The 18859-nt window shown below is 37.1% G+C and overlaps 1 protein-coding gene across 1 annotated transcript in view; it reads right to left on the bottom strand.

Annotated features, from left to right (window-relative positions):
• The window catches only part of ESR1 (estrogen receptor 1), a 158071-nt gene that overhangs the window by 65392 nt on the left and 73820 nt on the right, over positions 1 to 18859 (bottom strand). Inside the window, 1 exon segment of the mRNA XM_064708184.1 lies at positions 8733 to 8923. Coding sequence (XP_064564254.1) covers positions 8733 to 8923 — 191 coding nt within the window.

Here is an 18859-nt window from a genome sequence, read left to right as displayed (position 1 = left end):
AAAAGTAACATCAATTTTAAGTTAAAGTGCCCCAATAAAACTGCACTTATTGGTTTTAAAATCACACTTTTTCCTAACAGCTTCACAGAAGAACATAAGGTTATGTCTAAATCCTTTATAAGCACAGATACTCAAATTCACAGCCTAATTACTCTCAGAAAAGATCTCTGGATTTGGAATTTGTGTTCTCTTAGGAACTACTCAGCACTGCTGAGAAGAATAATCTTCTTTCTGGTTTTAAACAAGCAAAACATTAGTAACATGAGAGTAAGGAAAAGAGTCTAGAAGGCTGTAAAATATACTTCATTTCCATCCAGTGAGGAAGTCCTCTTTTTCTGCATACCTCAGAAGGAAAGATTATGAAATACCCTGAGTTAGCAGGGACCTGCAAGCATCACCAAATCCAGCTCCTGGCCCTGCCCAGGACAGTCCCAACAATCCACCATGTGCCTGAGAGCATTGACAGACATCAATCACAGAACCACTGATGAATGGGAGGGTAGGAGAGGTTAAAATTTATAGATGCTCCATGTTATGTCCTTCAGCCGTGTCATGGAGCTCACAGGCTGTGTTTGCCTTCCAGTGGAATCTTCTTGTCTTCACTTAGGTACAACTGCACCTGCCCACATGGGCAGGTAATTCCAGCCAAATGGCTAGTACCAAGCTCTTCTTAAACCTTTCCATATAGTAACAGGAAAAATGAAGGAAGGAGAATGTGCACTGCATGAGGGCACCAAGCCTGCTGCCATCTCACCAGTATAATAATGCATGAACTTATGTACTGAGAAAGAGTGATATAAATTTAAAAAGTCACTATTTAACTTTATAAATCTATAAATATTAAATTATATTTTCTACTCAAGCAAATAATTTTGAAGTTTTTATTATTGGCCTTATCTTAAAATTTAATTTGGTGTTTCATCTACTATTTCAGGATTGTGATACTATGTGCAAAGTTTACTTTTACCCTGATCCAATTTTTCTAATTTTAGACAACGTAACAAAACAGAAAGGCTATTTTTTCCTCATGACAAATAAAAATAGACAAAAATACTGATCCAATCTTACGAAATCTGGCAAGGGGTATGACATCAAGTTTCTGTTTCCCTAGCTGATAAATCACAATTGTTTTAAGTCCTTGGCACATGATTAAAACAACAGCTGTGTTAAAGGGAAAAACTCCCACAATGTATTACTCACAACCATCTCAATATGATCTCTCCAGAGACTAAAAGCATTTTCAGAGAGAGTTATAGGCATGTCATGGCCATCTTATTCCCATAGACTTTGAATGAAACTCTTGTATTTTTAGCTTCCCATTTTATTTGAGCCAGAATGGGAAGGAGTAGAATTCTCTTAAAGAAAACTCCCACAACTATTATAAAGAGCCTAAGAAGCTAAAAATATTGCAAATTACTCTCATGCATTCAAATGCAAATTTTATCAAAAAAATTAATGTAATTCTCTACTTTTATTCCAGCTATAACATCAGGGTTGGATCTTCAGTACCTGCATGGTTCCTGCTATGATACATTTTTCAAGGAGCTGTGTGGTGGTTTCTGAACTGAGTTTTCTGCACTGAAGTCTGTAAAACTAAAACCTCACTACAGGCAACAGCTGGTGTGCTAAATTATTATACTGCTCTTTGATACCAGTATTTTGACAAAAAAAAAAAAACAAAGAGACTGTTTTCTGCCTGTGTACCACCTTTTCCTGCAAAGCACAACCTAGTTATATACTTCTTTAAATAACTTATATGTATCTGTGATCCTTGGCTTGCTCCCTCATACCCTAACATCATCCATGCTCTATAGTACGAAGTCACCCATTTTATAATCAGAAGGGTCAACCAAGGTATCTTAGTCTCTTGTCCTGCATATCTCTAGCCACATTTTAGAATGGGAGCAGCTGTGTTATCTGTCACACGCTCTAAAAGCAAGTGGAACAGTTTAGCACTTTCCTGTAAGACAAAAATTGCATGTTCTCTTGTAGTTTCTAAATGTAAAGTGCTTTTGTTTCTCAGGTGAATATTTTGAATTGCTGAAAGTCTCAGTCCTGAGCTAGAAGTAATGTGAGCTTTCAGATAAAATATTCACTAAATACTTGTAATAATGTTTATTAAACATGTAATAATGTTTAAATTTTTGTTTTGTTGCTTGATATTGCACAACAGTCATATTCCAGAGGAAGTAAAAAAACATTAAAGGTGATAATACAGGGTACATTAAGAACACCTTCTAAAAGCCAGGAATTCTATCTAGGAAGCAGGAAGAGCTCTGGATTTGGCAGAGGAAAAACAAATGACCATTTATAAAATCAGATAAGAGTCAGTTCTCTACTCTCTGGCAATGTGTGTTGCCCAACTTCACAAATGTTTTCAATATTGCCTACATTGGCACATCATATGTCAGCTAGGAATATATAGTTCAGATGACTTCAGAAAACCAGTGTCAGAGAAGAACTGTCAGAGTTCACTGTTACAATGGAAGCTGATACTGAATAAGGCTCCATAGTGTCTGTCCAGAATCCAGTTATATGTATTCCTCACAAATGGGTTGTGATCTGGAGTATTTCTTTTATTAATTGTTATTCATTTGTAGATGACATTTTTATGCATTACAAGAACAGAGAAAAGGCAAGACTACTCTGCTAGCCAGACTGAAATAAATGGCAGGAGAGTACAGAATAAGAATTCCAAATTACCTTGGCAAACTGGAGGTAGCACATGGGAAAACAACAGAACAAAAGCACAAAGTACAAAGGACTGGTAAAAATCTCTGCATTAAAATAGAAGTAATCATATGCTCAAAACAATGAGGAAAAGAAATTATTTCTTCTGCAGAAAAGTATACCTGACATTGATCATGAGTGAAGAGTATCATGTTTTGTAAATAAGGCAAAAATTACAGTGTGATGGATACCATGTGATGGATGGGTTTGTAAGATAATCATATACCTCTGTTCAGTACTTGTGAAACACCATATTGAAAGAAATCATGCTTCAAGAAAAAAAGAAAACAGTAGAAAGTAGAGAACCTCCAATGCAGAACAACTAGAAGTCAAGAAAACAAGACCTATGAAAAAAATGTTGAATAAACCTTGTTTCCTCAGGTTAGGTAAAACAGAATAATTTTTTTTCAAGTGCGATAGCAAACTTCCATGATTTAAAAGTTGTTGCAGAAAGAAAGAGAACACTTTTATTTCCAGCATGATTCTCAGGAAAACAAGAGATGACCTTAACCTGCAGGCAGGAAGATTTAAATTTTCCAGTGGCCTTCAAAGACAAGAAGAATAAAATATTGGATCAAGCTACAGGTTTTCAGAAGCAGATCAACATATATAAGAAATTGATCCTATCACAGGACAGAGCAATGAGCTCAGGGTCAACTGCAACTCTATGATTTGCTTAGGTCTTGAAAAATAAGGAAGTATCCTGGATACAAACATCTTAAGCCACTATCACATCCATGCTGAATGAAGCACTTAAAATTTGCTAGAAAAGTACCACATTCAAAATTGTCTTACTAGAAAAAAAGAGGTACTGACTCTTGCCTTTCAATAGCACTCAAATTTCTGACATGAGATCACCATAAATTGCATAGCTGAAATTAAAAATGCATGTTAGAGAATGCAATCAGAGCCAAAAAAATGCTATCAGAGCATGTGTTTATCTCAAGGAACACTGGAGAAAAACTACTAAATGTACAAAAATAATTCAAAAGAATTTTCAGAAGAACCTGGCTGACCACCAGCAGTTAGAGCAGTCCCAACTACAGCTAAACCCAGATAGAATTTCCAAATCCACCTTTTACAACCTTCAAACTTCCAACAGACATCTCCAACTGGAACCATATGTTTTCCACCCTGAGGCCAGATGCCCATCTGCAGCCCCCTGTTGACTGGCTGTGATTAACCCTGCTAATCTCACTGAGGTCCGTGTTCTGTAGTTTGGCTGACAGCTCATAGTACCAGCGTACAAGCAGTCTTATTAGGGAGTTTCTGCCTTCTTGGCTGCAGGATCTGAGCTGTTATAAAACAGATTGCAAAAATACCATCAAAACAAAAGACAAGAATGGAAAATTAAAGGGAAGATCTCAGAAACCTCCCAGACGGACACTATTGCAATTGCTGCACTTCACCATTACCTAAACACTCGCTTACTAGCATGTTTTAAAATTCTCTCAAACATGAAAATATGTATACATTACCACCCCTTGCAACATTACATACTTTCAACAAAGTACAGCTCTATCACCGTCAAATAAAAACAATTGATAACACTCAAACTCTACTGCTAAAACTCTCCTACTTGATGATCAGAAGGCATAACTGCTAATTAGAATTGAGGTTCAAGGCACGCAAGAAAAATACTTCTCAGCTTCAAGAATTTCTGCACTTTAGACGACCATTATATTTCTGATCAAGACATTCAAGGCAGACCTCTGGAATTCCTCAGCAATTCATCCATTCTCAGAAGCCAACCTGTTCTGGTAATGCCTCCCATCATGCAGTAATTTTTAACCGACCATATGTGAACTATCCCAGATATGAACAAAAGTTGTGAACATAAGCAGAGAAGATGCACCTGAAAAACATAAGAAAGGCTCATGAAGGGGAAATGGAATTCGTGATTTCTAAAATGCTTGAGCAATTCTGGGATCAAGACACCCTTTAACATAAGGATTTACTCCTGATTTGTTCTGAATCACTTGTGCTCCCTCTGGGGGTTTGCAGACACCCATATGTAGGCATTTGCTGGATGCTTGTCAGAGGTGGTATGAGTAATTCCTTCCTGTCTCATAGGGCTTGGTGGCCATCCAAAAAACAAGAGAATTAGAAGGGGGAAAGAATGTGTGAGTCACAAGGGGATTTTTAATTTGTAAATGGCATTTGTAAGGCTCGTGTTGAAATACATCATCCAATTCTGACATCCAGATTTTAGAGAGGCTGTTATGGGTGTGGGGGAATGAGTAAAGGTGCAAAGATAATGGATTCAGAAGATAGAAAGATATACAGCAGGAGACTGAAACATTTTAGTTCACTTAAGATATCAAGGTGATTTGATGACTTGATGACCTAATTTTTAAGAACTTTCCACAGGAGAAAGATAGTAGTACTTACTAAGACTGGTTCATGAAACATAAGAGGTAGAGTAATACACATTAATTTGGTAGATTTTTAGCATATGGGATGACAAATCATTACAATAAGCCATCATCATGGCTCAAGAAAACGCTTGAGCCCATAGGCATCTTGAATCTGGGCATCTTCTAAAATATTTACCTCCATCAAGTTACTGAGCTTTGGAGATGGATAGCATATAAAGTTCATATTCAGGGAAGAGAGCTATTTATCTAATGGCCCTTCTTGGTCCTAAAATTCATAGATATTTTAGGAGATAAGTACAGTGTGCTGTGGTGTGGCTCCTTGTTATGCTTCTGAAATCAAGTCCCTCAACCAAACACAATTCTGAAGGCTACATATGCTGGGGGAAGAGTAAAGCATTCTTCCATCACCAAGCAAAGTGGTATCCTTGGTGTCCTGTGACTTTTCTCTCCATGAAAGCTTGTACATTAATAACACTCTGCGTTGAGGTTTGTCAAAACAATGTCCCAAATCCCTTCTGGGACATAAACTAACATAGGCAGTTTCAGGATGCAGTTCAGGTTTTCAGCAAACCATCTGTTGTTTAAACAAAACTGAAAACTTGCACATATTGAGGCAATTTCTAATTCAGGCTACATCTTAAGCTTTAACTACTTGACAACAAAGAAAAACACCTTAGCATTTAAAACTCACAAAATATTACCGGGAACATTCCAGATCCCCTGGATAAAAGTGAACATTGTCACCTCAGGTTTGTTTCAATGCAGATGTGAGTTTTCATAAAATTTCAGTATATACTTACACAGGCAAATATAGATACCTCAGATATCACTGAGAATAACAGAGGTAATTCATTACCACATACAGTTTTTTCATGTCTGTCCTTACTTTTTCCTGTGGTTCTATTAAGAACAATGCAGAATGCTTGTATACAGTCTAACAGGAACATCAAGGTTCATTACAGCAACTCCCCTATGAAATCTCTGATGAGAAGTACAGAAATTATTATCTCAGCATCTTTATATTTATTGAGAAATACAGATTAGCAAAGAATGAAGTAGCACAGTTATTTTGCTGAAACAACAAAAATCTTTTCTTAAAGCATTTTGGTTATTTTTGTTCACACAAAAAAGTTCTGTGTACTTCAACAGTGTTTGATCATATTACTCACAGGAATTTTTTCCCATTTATTTTAGGAATGCAGAGCATATATACAATGCTCTATATATAATAAATCAAAAATATATACTATAATATTTAGTCCACGTGTTCTTCTATAAACATACCTGCACGTAAGTAGCATTCATTCCTAGCTATCTGATCACAGTATATTTAAAATTATTATCATCTGCAAGGTAAATGCATGTTTTTGTACCTATTCTCAATCTAAAAATTACTTTCATTTTCATAAATTCCACACATGTTCAATGAGAAAATGTAACTGCAGAAATAGAGATCTCCTCCAAATATAGTAGAAAATTAAAAAATTACCTTATTTCGTCAAGACTGGGTAACTATGACTTTAAAAGGTCTGAAGACTTTTCTTACCCTCTGTGATCAAATGATCACAATTCTCTCACAAGTACTTATATTCTTGAATTATTTTCTTTACACTTGTGGATGTGATTTTTTTACCCTAACTTAATCACAAAAGAGGTGGATCAACTGGAGAAAGTACAGAGGAGCTTAACAAATGGGATCAGAAGTCTAGAAAGTATGTTCTACTGAAAGAAATTTGTTTGTTTAGTCTAAAAAAGAGAAGACTGTGAAAAGATATGATAACAGTCTTCAACTATGTAAAAGGTTGTTGCAATAAGCGTTCTTCCTGCCCACAGGGGATAGAGCAAGAAGCAAGGAGCTTAAATTAGAGCAAACATGACTTACAGATCATGAAAGACATTTTATGGGATCCTGGAAACCTAAGTTTCAAGATTTAAAAGCTTATCTACTTAAAAATTACGTTAAATATATATATGTGTGTGTGTGCAGCGATAAGCAAATTTACTGACTAGTATTTAGTGTAGCACAAATAGAAAACAGATCCAGTGTGGTGGACCACAACATTTGTCCATGTGGAGACCAGGGCAAAACCACCAAGTGCTGACAGCAGAAGCTCAATGAAATGGATTCATTTCTTCTACCACAATGGCCAAACACTGAAGATCTTTGCTGCACAATTACTTGATAACTCTTACTTTTGTTTAAGGCTATTTCAATTTCCACTTTGTTGTGATTTAGTTCAGTTCAAGCACAAGGATGTAATTTTAAAAGTCTAAGAATAATTCTGACTTGGTCAGAGGAACTGAAAAGGAAAAATAACAAATACACAATAAGGGAGCTGTTCTCCTGACATCACAAGTTAAAGTAAATTACTCTGATGTGAAGAAAAAAAAAGCATTTCCCCCTTTTTCCCTTCAGTGTTGCTTATTACTGACCTCTGGCTCTAACCACTCGTTCTTTTAAAAATCATTTCAGAGTGTGTGGACAAATAGAAATATGAGTAACTATTAACTAATCATTGTCATTCAAATAATTCCATCATGTCTACCCCTCCATCATTCTTTCACTTTTTCCCTTCAAGGGGGGAAGATTCTGAGCTGAATGCTGGAAGTCCTATTTAACTCACCTCAGTACTAGTCATGCAACAAAACAGGCAATAATCATACCTTGTGATATGATGTAAAACTGTTCCACTATGTTACCTTCAGTAAAACAGGCAACAGAAATTTTTGTGCTTATGTACCACCTGAAGATTTTAAAAGCTATAGAAACCTAAATAAAGCACCATGCTTCGCCAGTTTTCTGCTTAAAAGGAAGAAATCTTTTATTTTCTTCTCTGAACCTTAGATACTGAATAGTACCTGTATTTTTTGCAGAATTACAATTACTTCTTACTCATTTTAAGAGATGTTGAACAAAGCAAAAAAAAAAAAAACATCCATTCCACAAAGTGACAGGCATTCAAGGAAAGAATTATCTCTGTCACAGTAATTAACACTTGTTTTGTTAGATGCCCTTTACTCCACTAGCCTTTTTAACCACAACAAGTCTGTGAACAAAACCATTCTGTGTACGATTCAAAGCCCTGCTTTGTTGACAGACACATAATGTTTCATCAAGGAAACATTCCCTTTCAATACCGGCTCTCAGAAGACATCTAGCATCTTTAAGGAACTGAGATTTGAACTGAACCATCTGGCTAATAATGGAGCACTAAATTAAGATTAATAAATCAATCAGCAGGAATTAATCATCTGACACGGAATTCTCAAAAATGCCTTGGATAAGAGGAGAGATATGCATAGCCTGAAAGAGTGATCATCTTGATCCAATATGGATTTTTAAATTGAATATCTTGCTACCACCATGGTCAGATATACGTAAAGCAAGGATGATACAGAAACGCTTTGCTTTTCCTGATTAATGTTGGGCTAAGTAACAACATCTTTATACCTGCTAGAAGCATTCAGAGCTAAAACTATGTGGGAGAGCACAACAACTGCTAATGAAAACCCAGTAAACGTCATTGTCCCAGACTCAGGCTGGAATCTCAAGTACTTTCAGTTTCCTCAAGACGGAATATAAAGAACAAGGAGTAAAGGTGACTCACTGGAGCAGGTTATTACCTTGAATGCTCCTTTTGAAGAAGGCCTTGCAGCCCTCGCAGGACCAGACCCCGTAGTGGTAGCCCGAGGCGTAGTCGTTGCAGACGGCGCAGTACCGCGTCTCCTTGGTGGACTCCATGGCCAGGCTCCCCTTCTCGCTGCTGCTGGACATCCTCTCCCGGATGCTGTGCCGCCTGTTGTCGGAGCTCGGCCTGTCGAGAGCAGAAAAAAATAAAAAATAAAAAGAAAAACAAGCGCAGTTCTTTCAGGGAGGTCAAGCTTCATCCTCTGCTTCAGGTTGTAAAAATAAAAAACCATGCTTGCTTGAAAACAACTGATAGATAAAAATAAGAAAGAAATTTTCTACTGCTCTCTCTCCTAGTTGAAAAGTTGCAGAATTAGTAAGAAACAGGGCAATTTCTTATACATCTGCCTGAAGTTATTGGCTATTTTACCTTGAAAAATATTTTTTTAAAAATTGATAAATTAACCAAATATTTGTTAAATTAAACAAATTTTCAGCAACACAAAGAAATACCAAAAAAACAGCACTATTTTGTGTACCTGCTCTCATCCAAAGGTTTCAGCACAACTGTAATATCGTCGTTAGGTTGAGAATCTGAGCCGAAAAACACTTACGACTGCACCTGAATTAGTTTAATTATTAACTTAAATTATTATATTATATAAACCTAAGTTATTAACCAAGCTGTTTTCAAGTGTTATTGCCCAATTAGAGATGCAAGCTTTCCTTCACTTGTCAAGATCTAATACTGCATGAAAAAGTGCCTTTTCTCATTACAATACCACCTTCATAAAAATTAGGCTGTTTCAGTACAACAAAAAACAAGCATATTTAAAAAAACAAACATGTAAAAATTGTTGCCAAAGAACTTTTTTTCCAGTGACACAGACATTACTGGACATGTACTAGACATGCACATGGCCAGCATGTGCAGGATGCCGTGTAGGTGACAACCAAACAGATCTATCTGTAAATGGCAAGGAATTCACACCCACTGAACCTGGTAAGAGGTTATTATGGGCAGCTGCTGCGGGTGTGGTGCACAAAGCTGAGAGGATGTGAAATTGCCAAGGGAGCCACCAGTGAACTCTGGGACTGCCCCTGGAAGGCAAACGGTTCTTTGCAAAACATGCTTTCCAGTAAGAGTCTGTGCTAAAAATTGTCCAGGAGACAAATACCATTGGGTGTGACAGCACCAGACAAGCTAAAGCATGAGGAATCCTACTGTTTATAGTAATTATCCACTTACATGCACGCTTTAATTGCTGGTCAGTAAATAGGGGGCTTTGTCTCCCCAGAGTCTCAATATTTTCTCAAAGAACCATATCCTGGTTTTGAGCCTAGGAAAATCTTTCAGATTTCTTCCTACATACCTAATTTGCCTTATTCTCTTCTTGAGAGCAGCAAACTTGCTATGCTTTGATGAACCGAGACATTTGGCACCAACCAAACCTTCCTGCTCCAAACCTGTACTCCCCAGCAGCTTTCTGATTTCCGTTGGTATGCTGTAATATCTCATCCAGCCTAAGTTCCCTGACATCTCCTGCTGCAGTACCTCTCCACTGCTTTCTACCAGCCAAAGGCACCTGGACATTCTCACATGTGCTCTCAGCCATCCCCTCAAGACTTTATATATATATATTTAATTTCTGTCCCCAAATATTATATTAATTCAAAGCTTTTCAATGAAAATATATCAGTTATTAGAGCAACATGAGGCTTTACCAAGTTAGCAGAAACTGCTACTGGCAGCATTCAGGAAAACTGCATTTTTTAAACCCAATGTTCTTTGCCAAGACTTATATATCAGCTAATTTTGAACATTTACTTAAATAACCTTTTCCTTTAGCTTGGAACTTGCGCAGAAGGGAAGAACTGTAAAGGGTGAAGGGCTGACATGACACATCTCTGGTTTTTAGTGAGACAGGAAAATTGGAGAATGTCGCAATTGACAACATGATTCTATGAAACTAGGCAGGGGAAAAAGTCCTTGAATATTTTAGATGTTAACATGAAAAAGATTAAAAATTTCAAATGTACCAAAATTAATACAGTATCATTAATCAATCATTATGGATACAACACATACATTGTACATATAACTCACCTTTTATCTTTTCCAGCCCAACAAACCTAGCTAATATTTTTATTCTTCTCAAGATCCTGAACCTTCCTTTGAATTTGCTTTATCCCAGTGCCTCATTTAATTGACTTCCTTTTTTTCTCTACTAAGTATGATCAAAGCTGTTGTTTCTTATCTTCTCCACCCCATTCTCATCTGTCTGCAGCTTTATCACCTCTGTCAGTGCAAGTTTAAATAAACCATGTTGTGGCTTCTTTAAAATACATACTCTTAGGTGCACATAACCACAAGAATGTTTCAAGTATTTTAAGTAATCCAGCAATCAATCTAATAACCATCAATATAATTTTAACAGCCATAGACTAATCCATTAGGTATATGTGATGACTTATAGATATTCATAATTTTTGACAATTTTTTTTAACTGATACAAATATGCATGTTATAGAAGATAAGGTTCCCAGAATTATTTTCATATCAATAAGAAGAGTAAAAAAATCAAAACTTTGCACTTTAAAAACAGTATAAGAAAAAAATTTGAAGTTTCAAAACAATTACATATTTTTACAGGTGTGTAGCAGTTTTCCAATATTACAGGCTTACTAAAGCAATCCTAGTTTCCCAGTTTGATACAAAAGAAAACCCTTTCATAGGTAAAACCAAAATTAAGAAATACCAAAAAGTATCAGTCATCACCGATCTATCAGTCCAGGTAAATTAAATTTTCATTTTTTCTGAATAGCAATCCTTTTTCAGATCAAGCCTAGGTTTGCAAGCACATTTTTATTGAAGTTATACTTGAGAAAGATTAAAAATTGCTCAAAAAATACCATCGCCTCTCTGCACACAAGCTTGCAACATGGAGAGAGCACTATGAATCTGTCAACACAGGCTTTCACAAGGCAGAAGGAATCTAAAGATGACCTTGCTGCTTCCCACCCTCAGAATCAGTCCCACTCCAGTGGCATTTGAGCAAGGTTTTGCAAACTGGCCCTGCAGAGTCATCACATTCAGGCTTTGGTGAACCACAGTGGGAAGCACACTAAAATACCCCTAGCCCCATATTCCCCAAAAATAACATTCTTTCCATTTATATATAGTAGAAATAAAAGCTGGTAATAAATTAAGTAATTATTAGAGGAGGTGAGGAGAAAAACTTTTTGTGAAAAGAGGATCCCAATCATAGAGATTGCTAAATCAAAATAACATATCAGATTTCATCCAGAAACCAGCTGCTGGTTAGTGTACATCACAGACCACTGGTGCTGTGTCCTGACAAAAAAAAAAAAAAAAAAACCCATAACAGTCCACTCTCCATCAAGTTTTCAGTTAGGTTTCAAGGGCTGGTCTTCTGGAGAACATAGTACAACAACCTGACCCAGCTTAATGACTTTGGAAAGATCATCATTCCCAAAATATAAGAGCAGAACCTTTTCTGCAATTCCCTTTGTAACCTATGCAAACAACTACAAAAAAATAAAAGACCAAAAGATCTTGCCAACTATGTTTACCGAAAAAACCCACAAATCAGAAAGAAAGAAAATCCCAGATAAAGCCCTCTCTCCAAGGCCTGCACAAAACCAGAACAGATTAGAAATCGAAAAAACCCAGAATTTACTGCACATTTCCAAATGTAATAACACAGCAGAGATAAAATGAAAAGTGTTTGGAACCCACAGAGCAGAAGAAACTTGTCTCCCACACTCCCTTTCCTGTTTCACACTTTGATGAGTGTGTAAGGAAATAACACACCTCTGCTTTATACATTCAGTCATCATCTGCAGCTCTGAATCAGAAAGAGATTATTAAACCTACATTAACTGCAAAGTAAAAAAGAAGTGTGCATGAGACAATTACAGTTTTATAATGTAAACTCAGGTTTTTTACATCAGGAGAATCTGACTGGCAGGCAGAATGAATTTAGGATGGTCCAAAGTACACTATCCACACAACAGTGATGTGAAGCCAAATTTATTCAGAACACCATCTTTACCTGAAAAAAAAGAGGTTTTGGTGTAGGAGGACTTAAGGAGGAAATTATACAAATAGTTAAAGACATCTTGAGAAATTCCAGTTTTCTGGATTCAAACACAAAACTTTAATCTGCTTTCCAGAATGGATGAAATCTCCCAGGGTAAGGTGCCTCAAAACTAATGGTTATTTCAAAAGCAGTCAAGGTCTAGTACAAATGCTTTTCCACACATTGGACTTATAAGGACACCAGCCTGCCATTCCCTATGAAATTAATCTGCTGTTAAAATGTAAACTTCTGTATGGGGCAAAATACTTATGAAATACTTTTTGAACATATCTAAGTGCTTCAAAACACTTAGAAGGCATCTCAAGGAGAAGTACTGCAATAGGATTGAGCAAGTATATAAATAAATAGAGAAAACTGACAAATATATTAAAGGCCTCAAAACTGCATTCTCAAAAAGTAACCCCAATGAATCTGAAAAAAAAAACATGTGCCATGCAAATGAACGTATTGGCTTAAAAAAAGTCTAAAAATATCTAGGGTTGTAATTAAGCTAAGTACAACCTCACAAGAGAGAGAATGCCTAACATGAAGTTGTATCTCAAATGGACAGAATCACAGGATATTTTAGGCCAGATGGAACTTTGGGACATGATCATGCACCAAGCCAGCACAAGAGAGGCTACAGCCATGAAGGTGGGCTCCAGCAATGGGAGCAGAAACTGGCATCACTCCTTGCCTGATACTCCACTGGTGATGAAGATCAGCAAGGGCTCACCCTGAGACCTCATTGTTAATCATTCCTGATCCATGGCTCTGAGCACATGCAACTCACTCTACTAAATTCTTTTCCTCCCAAAACAGGACGGTTTTGTTTACGACACCAGAGGAGAACTCTTGCATAGCTCCTGACCCATGCCCTGGGAGAGGCTACTTAACCTGGCCAAACCCTGCCATTCAGCAGCGAGAGCCACCATGCTGATCTTTGCACCATGCCCTGACCTTGTCTAGGTAACAAAAATATATGCAGGACTTTCTTGCCCCACTATCTTCATTTTACTCCCTGATGATCAGCAATGCCCTTGGTGCAGCACCAAAACCAAGAGCAATAAGCATTTCCCTTAGACAACGATGATGTCCCTTCCAGCTCAGTGCCTCACTAAACCTGACATTCAGGTTGACCAACAGTTTCTGTATGGGATAAACATAGCTGTGAAAGTCTGGCCACGAAAAGAAGCTGTAGGATGAGGAAGAGCTGCCTTTAATTGATGCTTCTAAGTGGAATGCATGGCTAGATACTTCTCTTCCCATTCCCACAGCCCTGACAGCTACCTGTGCCTTCACAAGTCTTTCTGTCAAGGGAAATACAAACTGTAACCAGGAAGACCACCAGAGCAGAGCTGCACAGCAGCCCCTTTGACACCCAGACAGGGTAGGAGCCATCCTAACACCTAAACAAGACAGACCATGCTGACAGAGAAATACTCCTCTGGTAACTTATTCTCATTAATTTCATGGCTTTTGATCATATGTTGTCTTTTCCTTTGGGGTAAATGCTGGGGACACCTCAACAGAGCTACTTACATAGAAAACCCCAAGCTGATGCAGTGAATGGATGAGGTGAAGAAATATTGACATAAAAGAATAAGGAGAGGTAATACGAAGAACTACTTTAAATATAACAGAAGATATATATGAAGGCCAAATAAGAATAATGCAAGGAAACCAACTGAAAACTGACTGACCTCATTGCAGAAAAAAAGAAAAAATATAACTGACAAAAGAGAAATGTAAGAAAAATAAACTAAAATAAAGTTATATGAAAGTTGAATAATAAAATAATCTTTAAATGCTGACGGTATTTCACAGTGTATCAAGAAATGCATTTAGTATTCAGAAGATACTGAAATGCTTTCTTTAGGACTAAAATAAAATGAAATTTGATTTGGCAACTTAAATTTCAAAATTTATGTAAAATAACTTGGTATTGACCAAGCAACAGTAGTGTTGAGGACAAGTTCTGGCAACATGAAAACAAAAGCTTATCTTCTTAGGTCATCAAAACTTCTTATTTCATGTGAAATTAAACATTTCCTTTGGCATTAATTTTATCATCTTCCTTCATTCTTAACCCTGGTTAATTTTAAAACAAGTGATTGAAATGCTACATTTTGATATGCCAAAACTAAACCACTCCATGTGTGCATCAAAATGTCCTCTAGAACTGTCTAGTAAAGTCAGTATAAATTTGCACATTCTTGCAGTTTCTTAAAGCTTCATTTTTGACAAATTTAATTTTATTGTCAGATCTGTCACCAATATTTGCAGACTGCATTAAAGTCTAGAGAGATGTGCTTATGCACTGTCAATGAGTAGTCCACAACATCTCCAACCACATTTCCTGGAGGTTCTACTGATGGGAGGGTAAAGAAGCCCAGACTGCTTGTTCATGTGTCAAATACCTGAATTTGGGTGTTTTCAATGCTTCCCTCTCCCATACTTTCAGTCCTTGTATTCATTTTCTAGGGCTTATACATGTCAGCTAATAATTTTGCAGCAGATTCCCTTGACAACATAGAGGTTTGCCCAGCTTTCTGAAAAATGTGGAAGTTTTTCTTGGGGATAGCAGGGGAGTGAGGGATGGGCTCTTAATGGGAAAGAGCTCTATTTGCCAGTTCTATGGGTCCAAAATTTAAATCCATACCAAAACATTCTTCCAAATAAATACTGAGAAATTGTCTCTCATTCTGATTCTCAGTGCTGATGGAATCAAAACTACAGCTCACTTACAGGGTCATTTTCATTATTCTTCAGTAAAGAATGGTGGTGTAGCTGTACTTTATGGAATAGCCCAAAAATGAAATAGTTTTGAAGCAATAGCAAATTTCTGAGGTTTTTTTTCTTATGCAGAGAAGTTTATAATTTCTTTTCGTACATAAGGTGAATGCAGAAACACCCACACATTTTCTTTATATGAGTTTACATTAAAAAAAAATCAAGATTTTAAACACAGAGTGGTTGAACTGCATCTTGCAAATGCTGCTCAAACCTTCATTTATCTGTCCTGTGTATATGTATATCTTTAATTACGTGACCATACTTTTCAAAGGGCAACAGGCTCATCAGTGCACCAAAAAAAAAAGAATTAGTTAAATGAGCAGCTACTCTGTCTGTGAGGCTTTTTTTCCATGACTGCTCAGTGTCTGGTGCCTTACTATCAGCACATTGTCCGAACTGAGAATTAATTTCCTCCCAGTATTTCCATGCCACTATAGCAATTTAGCAGCTGGCAGGTCCTAATGAATGTATTTTTCCAATACTCTTCTGAGTCAAAAGGATAAAAAATGAGACTGAGAGAGACTAAGGTCAAAAGTATATACTGAGTTATGGGCAACCTGAGTTTTTAAGTACTCACCATTAAATAGGTTTTGAATGCTCAGAGTGCTACTTTTCTTGTCTGCAATTGCAAGAGCAAATGTTCAACACTTACATGAATCAGACTGTAGGACTTCCATTTTGCACAAAGAAAATTACAATACAACACCAGAGTGCTTGTGAAGAGTTAGATTTAATGATTTCTGAACTTAACAGAAGCATTTGTGGCAGAATTAGACAGAAATTCAGTCCTTCAGGCCAGAAAATCAGCTGCTTCCACATAATAATTTTTGTCTCTTTCCTTTTTTAGTTATCAGCCTTTGGGAAAAATGAGTAGAGAATTTACAGTGACATATTCCACTATAGAAGAATGACACATTCTACAAATTATCCTTTTCATATATTGGAACAGCAGCGCACTTATAATTATCTTATAACCATGGCAAAAATTATAATAATAATAATCACGAAGGGACCAAATAAGATTTACACAGGTCACCTTATCTTGGGCTTAATAAAATCACAAGTTTGCAAATAATAGCTTTTTGGCATGTAGCTTCTCACCTTCCAAAGAGACATCTAGAAAAACCCTTCTGCCTCACAGAGTCACAGGCAGCAGAGCAGGGCCATGTTGGGGGACCCTTCATTTGTGTTAATGGAACACGGGATGACAGATCATTCATTCAGCAGCAGAGGAGGGATATCAGTGACACCCACTAACTGCTGTATGTAGTGGCACTACAAGTCCCTTCTTCTACTCTGTTTTAGGAGAAGTAAAAGCTCGTAGACAAACAGAGGCTGCTGCCACTGCTGCTGATGGGAACCTCTGCTCCGTCCTCCTGCAGATGTTCTTTGTCCACTGCTCTCATTTGGCCTATCCAGCCCCACTGGTCCCATTCTTACACCCACCTTCACCTTTGAGCTTTCCCTTCCAGCATCATCTCCCTGTCTGGAAAGGACAAATTTCCCTCTTCTGCTGCCTGGCCAGACTCTGCCTGGCTGCTTCCCTCATGCCCAGATTCCCTTAAGGCATTGCATCCAAAGCTCTCCTCTCTCTCTCACTATTCATTTTCTTCATGTCTTGGGCAGGATGGGTCCACTCTTCTGCCTCCCCCTGCACCCAGCAACCCAGTCTACCATGATTATTGAGCTTCTGCAATATTTATATATAATCCTTTTTTTTTTCCAGTGACCTGAACCAGCAGTTGCACAAGCACATACTGAGATTTGTAACTAAAGAAGATTTGAGGAACCTTAGTATTGCCATCTCTTAACAACATATAACTCATTAATCATAAAAGGACGTAACTATATCTTTTTTACCAAGGCTGAATTTAAAATTTTTGCAATCCTGTGGTGAGTAACTCTTTATAAGTGCTATCAACTATCAGCAAGACAAACGATGAAGTTTTTCAAGTCAGTCCTGCTAGAATTAAAAAAATACATCTTAAAAAAATCACAAATATTTCTATGCAATACCTGTAAAGCCATGAAATGTCATTTATGCATAGAGCCTTGCCTTATATGATTTGTAATTCTGTCTTTACTGCTCAGGAGTGGAACTGCTTCCCTTAGAAGCAAAGCCTTCAAAGCAACCACTCCCCACTGCCTGAGGTTTGGTGTGCCAGGACATTTTGCCCATGGGATAAAATGAAGGCCAGAAATACATCTTAGAAGAACCAACTAAGAGATGCCATGCAAGCCATAACATGTGATAAATGCCATACTATTTTATGCCAGAATTTAACTTCTGAAATAAGAGAAAACATTATTCTCTGATTAATATTTTGAAGACTACTTAAATTTAATTTCTGGAAAGAAAAAGCTCAGACAAGAAAATTTCTCTCCTTCAATTTTCAAGTGAAAAATATTTACAGTGGAATTTCCAATATTGATATTTTTTAAAGATTTGACAGAAATATATTCAAACACCAAAACCTTTCTTTTCATGCAATGCACATTAACAAAGAAAAAAACATGTACATAATCAGCACAAAGAACAAAAGACACATCCATAGGTACTATTCTGCCTTGTTAAGCAGGGGGAGAAATTGCTGAGATCTGTACCAGCAGCCAAACTTCCCTGCAATCCTGATGTGACAGAAGTAACATAACAAGCCCACAGAAATTTTGTAGTCTGCACTCATTATACAGTAGCATCCAGTAAAGCACAGGCAGAGCATCACTTAAAAGACTGTATATCTAGACCTGCCCCACAGGAACTTGTTTTAACTTGCCTTTACAATATTTCCAATTATTAAGCCTCTCTCTGTGAACTGTTTGCTTCACTACCTCATGGCCAGCCCAAGTCCTCTGCAGGAAATAAAGCTTATTTTCCCTCAGCTATTTCCAGTTAGCCTGGACAGCAATTCAAATGCTTCTCTCTTGGTACACATCTTCCCTTCCCTTTCCTGCTACACCACCCACTCTGCCTCCATCCTTTCTTTTTTAATTCCTTTGCTCTTATGTGAACTTTGTTTGCTAAGTGAGCATAAAAATCTGAAAGATGCCTTACCAGTCTCTTAAAACAGCATATTGACCTGTCCATGTGTTTTTCTGTTCACAGAATAAAATCTGCCTTTTCTGCAAAAGATTACTCTGTTGACTTGTATTACACTTATGGCCTTCTCTTTCATTTAGACTATTTCTTATTCTGATCTCCTTTTCTCTACTTAGTAATTCTACAG

Source organism: Zonotrichia leucophrys, chromosome 3 (genome assembly GCF_028769735.1).
Source record: "Zonotrichia leucophrys gambelii isolate GWCS_2022_RI chromosome 3, RI_Zleu_2.0, whole genome shotgun sequence".
NCBI lineage: Eukaryota > Metazoa > Chordata > Aves > Passeriformes > Passerellidae > Zonotrichia > Zonotrichia leucophrys.
This window is presented reverse-complemented; position numbering and strand designations above follow the sequence as displayed.